Genomic DNA, 9,312 nt, shown 5'->3' on the forward strand with positions numbered 1-9,312 from the left:
TCATGTTCTTTCCCCCCCGCCCCGAGTCACCAAACAAACAACAAGAAAAACCCGCAACAAAACCTACTCTTTTTCTTCTTCATTACGTTGCGTCTACAATTCATTCTATGTTTTAGGTTTTTCAATCCTTCAATTTAAGTATAACCTTCTCCTTAATTCACTATCATTATATTAAGAAATTAGTTAGCTTGGTTATTAAGTTAAGCTAATAATAATAATAATAATAAAAAGTCTAAAAGTAATCGAAACCGAAAAAGGTATGCCCTAAGTTAACCGATCGTTCAGTTTCATCTCATTTTATTATTTTTGAGATTAAATGCAGTAAGTAGTAGAGACGTATTGTTTTCTATTAATTTCCGTTACTTTAATTCATGCTTTTATTTTGCACATTTTTAATATGATCGGTGTTTTTTTTTATTGAATTTCTTCATTTTGATTATGAAATTGTGGTTTGATTCAACTATGTGATTGAAATATTTGGTGACGATTTAAGGTATAATCATACATTTGTGAATGATCGTTTTGTATGTGAATTAGTGTGTGTTGATTTTTATTACAAGTTCATGAATTGCATTTCTGATAATTGATAATGATTATAAATAAATAATAAATTATTTTTTTGATGAAATTTATGATGCTTTTTGTTTGTGAATACTGACTTAATTTGTTCTCCAGATACCTTTTGTTTGTGCTAGTTATTAGATTATGTGTGGTTTAACATACAAGTTAAATTAATATGAATATATGATCTTATACATTATGCATATCTGTAGTTATAATCAGACCGTTTTCAGCGAAAATTTGACTTTTTATTGTTTTTGTTCAAGGTACATATGGACCAGGAAGCCCTCTAATTTTAGTAGTTAACATAGGCACCTATATGGCTATATGATTGATGTAAATTTGGTCTGAAATCATAAATTCTAATTCTTTGCCAGAAAAAGTGTATCATAATCATCTGTGAATTTCACATGATATTCTATTGACAAGACAAGATTCCCTACGAATTTGTTTATCAGAATTATGACAAACTGTTGGTTTGTTCTGTTTCAGGAAATTGTTTATTGAAGTTTCAAAACCATCTACTTTGTTTTCATGAGTACTCAAAGTGAAGGACCCGTTGAAGATGGTAACCAGAGAAAGAAATCGATAAGTTCTGGTGGTCGTGGTTCGAGTGTTTGTGGACCCAAAACCAGAAGGTACACGATCGGTGTTGTAACAACTACCCCAAAAACTAACGGTAATCTTATCCCTAATTATCTTAGAGCTTCAACTGGTTCTTGTCATGATTTCTGTAAATACGGGCACAAAAATGAACAGTCAAAGTCACCGATTCCTGTCAAGTTCAAAAGAACAAAAGCAGTCGATACATATAAAGTTATAAAATTTGTAGTCCCAGTTGAAACAAAGAAAACGACCCCCGTGGTAAAAGTCAAACCTTTTGCTGAACCCAGTGAGGTAAACAAAAACGATATTTCAGTAGCTGTTAAGAAAGCAGAAGTTTCAAAACGGAGTGCGTCAACAAATGTGAAAGCAACAAGGAGTGATTCCAAAACGGTGCAACGGTCTACTTCTCTTGTAAGATCAAGTCGAGTGACAGCGAGCTCCGATGGTTCAGGAGGGTCTAATGGCGGGATTAAAAAGAAAGACTTGACAGCTGTTAAAAAGACGTTAGTTACACCTAAAACAGCTGCCATTAAGAAAGTTCTGAATGAATCTTCGCCTACTAAACCTGTATTTGGTAGAGGTGCAAGTTCAAAGGCGATAAAACATAAGAGTAGTAAACAGGTAGATCCTTTAAATGATGAAACCAGACTGCTGAAAGCTGATTTCAAGCAAACCATTTCTGACAAGGTTCAGACGGAAAACTTGAATGCTGTCGAGCCTGAATCCGAGATCAAACCAGATGCTGTGGAGTTTGACTTAACTCATCCAGATATTGACTTGACGCATCTTGATAACGACTTTATCGTTGCAGCTTCTGAGTCATTTTCGGGCACATATGTTGTAGATAAAGAGTTGACCGAGGCTGAATCTAAGTATAAACCCGAAACTGATGAGTTTGACTTAACTCATCCGGATATTGACTTTATTCATTCTGCTGCTGAGTCTTTTTCGGGCAAAAATGTTGTAGAAGAAGAGTTGGTTATCGGCAAACCAGTAAATGAAAGTGCTGACGTGGACGAGGAACTTTTAGAAGTATCATCAGCTGCAACTTGTGCAGTTGAAAGTTCACGTTCATGTTCAGACAAAGATCTTTTAGAAGAAGAGTTTGCACATGCCGTCTCTGAAAGCTCTGAATCGTTTTATGATGAGGAAGTTATTATTGAATACGATTCTGAATACACTGATGATGAAGAAGTTGAAGTGTTCGAGTCTGAAATCTCAAATAATGATAAAATGGAAACTATAGTAGGGAGTCAGAACAAGATCTCGAGAAAGGGCAGAATGCTAATTTCAGAAGATAAAGATGATGAAGCTGTAAAGTTAAGGTTCAGAAGGGGAAAGATTCTCGACATTAAGTCGGAGAATAACGGTCCCAGAAGACTCAAATTCAGGAAAGCGCGAATCGTGGAGGGTAAAGACGTAAAACAACATTTTGGTAGAAGAAGTTTTGAAAAGAAATACATTAAAGAAATAAGCGATTCAAATGTTGCCGTTGAAAGTGTTGTTTTGAAGCATCAAGGCGAGCAGGGAAAGAAAGATGCACAAGGTTTGTTTAATAACGTTATAGAAGAAACCGCGAGTAAGCTTACTGAAACCAGGAAGAGTAAAGTGAAGGCATTGGTTGGTGCTTTCGAAACCGTAATCTCTCTACAAGATAGGAAATTGTGATAAAAAAAATGAACTTTTCTTTGTCACAAAAATCGGGTATTGTAAAGTAACTGTAGATGAAAAAACTGGTGTATTGTGATAAGAGGTTTACAGAAACAAGTAGGATGATTTAAGGACTGATTTGTGATGAGGGTGAGGTAAGTGGCTGTTTTTTACTTTTTATTAATGGGATTTTTTTTTTTTTTTTTTTTTTTTTTTTTTGGTTTGGACTTACGAATTAATAAATCAAATGGTTATGGGTCTTGCGAGTTGCGACCGTCGGGTCTTATAATGAAAACTTGTGCACATAGGCAAGTGTGTGCTTGAGTTGAACATGTATTGGTTTTATACTTTTATGTGGAGCTGAGTTGAGTTGATCAAATTTAGTGTTTGTGGAACAATGGTGACAATCTTATACTGATGATGTTATAATGTATTTTGTGGCTATGGTTAGTCTAGTTTTTATGTATTCTGTTCAAATTCACTGGTGAATAGTTCGTTTTTACGTTCCATTACGCTAGAACCAGTTGCAGTAAAAAAAAAAAAGCACTTGATCAAACAGATACAGCCATATAGGAGCTGGTCAATAGACTCAGCCCCAAGCTTCAACTAAACCAAAACTTTATTATGATTATTAGCAACTATCTGTTGACACTAATCATCTACACCATCTCATCAAGGGTCTCTGTAACAAATTTGCTTGAAAAGCCTTTTTACAGTTCTTAACCGCTATGATCATATTCTTTATCGCATGTATCATATAATATCGATACTAGTAAGCCTCTCATGGTTAATCATATCACACAGTTCAAGATTTGTCATGCAATCTGGCTTGTAGAAAGTAACTACATTCGCTTACTTCACAAGTTTATCAGCTCGATTCAGTCCTCAGAAAAACTTTCATCTTAAGCGGTGGCGGTACCAGGATTTTTTTTCACCGGGGGCAAAAAAAAAAAAAAAAAAAAAACGTAGCAATTTTTTTGGGCAAAATATGGAGGTTTTGGGAGAAAAAAAAATGGAGGTTTTTAGGCAAATTATGGAGGTTTTGGGGCAAAATTTGAAGGTTTGTGGGCAAAATTTGTAGGTTTTGGGGTAAAATTTGAAGATTTTTGGGCAAAATTTAAAGGTTTTGGGGCAAAATTTAAAGGTTTTGGGGCAAAAAAATTCCGCCGGGGGCAAAGTCGAAAAATCTAAAATTTTTACATTGAAAATTGTAAATCCACTGGGGGCGGCTGCCCCCGCTTGTCCGTTCATAAAATCGCCCTTGATCTTAAGTACTAGATAAAGGTACAAACTTCATTGACCATAGTTGCAAGCGAAACAACTTGTTATGTAATAACCAAGTAATAGCACTCAATATTCGATTTCAAACTGTTTAATCCAAAAAACCAAACTAATGAAAATCGGAAAAACAAACTAAATTTGATTTTCATTTTCATTTCTGTTCCACTTCGTTTACAAAATTAAATTCAGTGTTCGGTTCAGTTTCGAATTTTAACTTTCAATTCGGTTATATTAAAAATGAACTTAATATCAAATTCAACCAAAAGTATAGGCAAATTATTATTAATATATATAGACCAGAAACCGATTTCAAAACAAAAGGTCGAATTCAAAATATAACTTATATAATAATTTTGGTTATATTACGATTTTATGGTTTTCGATATTTTAATCGAAAACAAACCAAATTCTTAATCAGTTTACATTTAATTTCACTTTCGAAATTTGAAATATGTTTCAATTTTTCTCTCAAAAATTTTGAAACTGAAAAAACCTAACCAAATAATCCGATAAATACTCTATACACAATTCACTTGGTAAAAAAAATACAAAAAAATGGATTAATGGATTAGGTGGTGTTTGACTTACGGCTAATCAATGAGTAAGGATTTTTTAATCAATTAAACCCAATACTTTAGGGCTAATGACCTAACAGTTTGTTAAGACCATTCGTAATGGGTGAGCGGTGTCACTTTTAGTGTCACTTGCCTTTTTGTACTTTTTTGATGAGTAGGACGTGTTACTTTTTTGAGTTGAGTAATGGTGGTGTTTCTTTTTTGGTGTCACTTTTAGTGGAATGCTGAGGTGACATTTTATTTTTCTTTTTCCTGTTTTATTTAATTGTATTTATATTATTTATATTTTTTAAATGAAAGATAAAAAAACGACAAACAAATATTAAATAAAAAACACATTTTATTAATACCATTACTAATAAAAAAAAGTACATAATTAAAATTCCTAAAAAAGAAAAAATTACATTTGTTAAAATTCTTAAAAAAGAAAAATTACATTTATTAAAATTCATAAAAAAGACGTACAAACATAAACTACTGATCGGCATTCGACGGGAAGTTGTATTCATTCATTTGGCTACAAACATACTTTTTTAGATTTTGAAGATGTATCTTATCTTCGGGGTCTTCCAATGTTGCCGGTGATCTCCCCAACAAGTCCATGTGTGCTAGCGCGATTTTCATTTTAACATACTCATTGAATTTGTTATGCGACTCTATCTTTTTTGATGCCACTACTTCCATTTTGTCCATAAATTCTTCAACCCTTGACGAACTCGAACTTTTATCACGAGAAGATGCTCCGCGTCCGAAGTAGCCGAAGTCTTTTGTGCTTTCTTTGCCTTTTCGCGTCCTATTGGACGCGTCATCTGTACGTCCCCAAACAACTCCGACTCAAAGTCTTGAGAGAGGCTTATCGGGTCTCCTTGAGTTTTACCAACACCCGCCTTTTGGCACGTTCCACTTTGGATGTTGTTTCAAGAAATAAAAGGCATCCTTTAAATTAAACCTTTTACCATAAGTATTGAAATATGATTGCGCCGCGTCTTTGTAAATGTCCTCGTCATTTGCACCACTATGCCAATTATCCTTTATATCATTGAAAATTGGTAAAAAAAAAAAAAAAAAACCCCGTACAAGCCTTGTTAACCCCTCGCCATTTCGAAGATAAAGAATCCTCATTTCGGAACCATCCATATTCATTATTATTAAACTTTTTCATTACCGACCCCCAAAAAGTATTACCCTTTTGGCCTCGACCAACAATTGGATTCTCCGATGTGTCGCAAAAACACTCCGCCAACCATACAAGCTCTTTTGTGGTTTTTGCCGCGAACTAGTTTCGTCAACCGCTTTCCCTATTAATAAATATGTTAATAAATATATATGTATATACTTATACTATTAATATATATGTATATATATGTATATACTTATACTATTTATATATATATATATATATATATATATATATATATATATATATATATATATATATATATATATATATATATATATATATATATATATATATATATATATACACTAAACAGTATACTATATATAATTAGGGGGAGATTAAGGGATAAGTGACTTTTTTGAGATAAGTGGATAAGTAAAATGAGATTTTTATATCTTTTACATTAGAGCTCCAATTTAAAAAATAAAAATAAAAAATTCCCGTGATCTACTGACGTTGTGTAGATTCATATTTTTTTTTTTTCAATAGAAGCTTAAAATGCATCTGATACGTGTTAACGTGTTTTAAGGTTTTTTTGAGTTTTTTTTTTTAGGATTTAGCCCGATTTAGAGTTTAGGGTTTAGGGTTTTCGGGTTTACTCCTTAAACCCCCAACCCTAAACCCTAATCCCTAATCCCTAAACCCTAAACTCTAAACCGTTCGTATTAAAAACGCGTTCTAAAACCCTAATTTCTAAACCCTAAACACTAATTTCTAAACCCTAAACAAATTTTTTTTTTTTTTTTTTTTTTATATCAAAAGTCATTTTTTCTTTGTTTTTTGTTAAGATGCATCTGATGCATGAAAGCCAGTTAACATGTGAAGACCCGTCCTAATCCATCCGGACGAAGTCCATATCGATTATAAACGATTCACAACAGTTGATTACATCGCGAGGTACTTGACCCCTATATGATACATTTTACAAACATTTCATTCGTTTTTGAAAAAACAAACTTTCATTACATCGAAAGTTGACAGCAGGCATACCATTTCATAATATATCCAACTATAATTGACTTAATAATAATATTGATGAACTCAACGACTCGAATGCAACGTCTTTTGAAATATGCCATGAATGACTCCAAGTAATGTCTCTAATATGAGTTAATGCACAGCGGAAGATTTCTTTCGTACCTGAGAATAAACATGCTTTAAATTGTCAACCAAAAGGTTGGTGAGTTCATTAGTTTAACATAAATAATCATTTCATAATTTTAATAGACCACAAGATTTCATATTTCCATTTCTCATAAACATACTGAAATGTCCCGTTCTTATTGATTAAAAACGTTCCATATTAATTGATTTTGTTGCGAGGTTTTGACCTCTATATGAGACGTTTTTCAAAGACTGCATTCATTTTAAAACAAACCATAACCTTTATTTCATCAATAAAGGTTTAAAAGCTTTACGTAGATTATCAAATAATGATAATCTAAAATATCATGTTTACACACAACCATTACTTAATGGTTTACAATACAAATATGTTACAACAAAATAAGTTTCTTGAATGCAGTTTTTACACAATATCATACAAGCATGGACTCCAAATATCGTCCTTATTTAAGTATGCGACAGCGGAAGCTCTTAATAATCACCTGAGAATAAACATGCTTAAAACGTCAACAAAAATGTTGGTGAGTTATAGGTTTAACCTATATATATCAAATCATAATAATAGACCACAAGATTTCATATTTCAATACACATCCCATACATAAAGATAAAAATCATTCATATGGTGAACACCTGGTAACCGACATTAACAAGATGCATATATAAGAATATCCCCATCATTCCGGGACACCCTTCGGATATGATATAAATTTCGAAGTACTAAAGCATCCGGTACTTTGGATGGGGTTTGTTAGGCCCAATAGATCTATCTTTAGGATTCGCGTCAATTAGGGTGTCTGTTCCCTAATTCTTAGATTACCAGACTTAATAAAAAGGGGCATATTCGATTTCGATAATTCAACCATAGAATGTAGTTTCACGTACTTGTGTCTATTTTGTAAATCATTTATAAAACCTGCATGTATTCTCATCCCAAAAATATTAGATTTTAAAAGTGGGACTATAACTCACTTTCACAGATTTTTACTTCGTCGGAAAGTAAGACTTGGCCACTGGTTGATTCACGAACCTATAACAATATATACATATATATCAAAGTATGTTTAAAATATATTTACAACACTTTTAATATATTTTGATGTTTTAAGTTTATTAAGTCAGCTGTCCTCGTTAGTAACCTACAACTAGTTGTCCACAGTTAGATGTACAGAAATAAATCGATAAATATTATCTTGAATCAATTCACGACCCAGTGTATACGTATCTCAGTATTGATCACAACTCAAACTATATATATTTTGGAATCAACCTCAACCCTGTATAGCTAACTCCAACATTCACATATAGAGTGTCTATGGTTGTTCCGAAATATATATAGATGTGTCGACATGATAGGTCGAAACATTGTATACGTGTCTATGGTATCTCAAGATTACATAATATACAATACAAGTTGATTAAGTTATGGTTGGAATAGATTTGTTACCAATTTTCACGTAGCTAAAATGAGAAAAATTATCCAATCTTGTTTTACCCATAACTTCTTCATTTTAAATCCGTTTTGAGTGAATCAAATTGCTATGGTTTCATATTGAACTCTATTTTATGAATCTAAATAGAAAAGTATAGGTTTATAGTTCGGAAAAATAAGTTACAAGTCGTTTTTGTAAAGGTAGTCATTTCAGTCGAAAGAACGACGTCTAGATGACCATTTTAAAAAACATACTTCCACTTTGAGTTTAACCATAATTTTTGGATATAGTTTCATGTTCATAATAAAAATCATTTTCTCAGAATAACAACTTTTAAATCAAAGTTTATCATAGTTTTTAATTAACTAACCCAAAACAGCCCGCGGTGTTACTACGACGGCGTAAATCCGGTTTTACGGTGTTTTTCGTGTTTCCAGGTTTTAAATCATTAAGTTAGCATATCATATAGATATAGAACATGTGTGTAGTTAATTTTAAAAGTCAAGTTAGAAGGATTAACTTTTGTTTGCGAACAAGTTTAGAATTAACTAAACTATGTTCTAGTGATTACGAGTTTAAACCTTCGAATAAGATAGTTTTATATATATGAATCGAATGATGTTATGAACATCATTACTACCTAAAGTTTAGTAGGTAAACCTACTGGAAGTGACAAGAAATGATCTAGCTTCAAAGGATCTTGGATGGCTTGAAAGTTCTTGAAGTAGGATCATGACACAAAAACAAGTTCAAGTAAGATTTTTACTCGAATTAAGATAGTTTATAGTTATAGAAATTGAATCAAAGTTTGAATATGAATATTACCTTGAATAAGAAAGATAACCTACTGTATATAACAAAGGTTTCTTGATCTTAGATGATTACTTGGTTTTATTGTGGA

At 32.3% G+C, this 9,312-nt stretch overlaps 1 protein-coding gene across 1 annotated transcript; it reads left to right on the plus strand.

Annotated features, from left to right (window-relative positions):
- The first annotated feature begins 411 nt into the window (after positions 1-411).
- Positions 412-3,224, plus strand: LOC139891900 (uncharacterized). The gene is made up of 2 exons (XM_071874923.1): positions 412-493; positions 1,054-3,224. Exon 2 carries the CDS (start codon positions 1,096-1,098, stop codon positions 2,833-2,835), a length of 1,740 nt encoding a protein of 579 aa, XP_071731024.1. The 5' UTR covers positions 412-493; positions 1,054-1,095; the 3' UTR covers positions 2,836-3,224.
- The last annotated feature ends 6,088 nt before the right edge of the window (positions 3,225-9,312 follow it).

This window comes from Rutidosis leptorrhynchoides, chromosome 2, assembly GCF_046630445.1.
Source record: "Rutidosis leptorrhynchoides isolate AG116_Rl617_1_P2 chromosome 2, CSIRO_AGI_Rlap_v1, whole genome shotgun sequence".
NCBI classification, from domain to species: Eukaryota; Viridiplantae; Streptophyta; class Magnoliopsida; order Asterales; family Asteraceae; genus Rutidosis; species Rutidosis leptorrhynchoides.

Bases quoted from the DNA above. Each gene is read 5' to 3' on its own strand.
- LOC139891900 (XM_071874923.1), top strand. From the start codon at position 1,096: ATGAGTACTCAAAGTGAAGGACCCGTTGAAGATGGTAACCAGAGAAAG.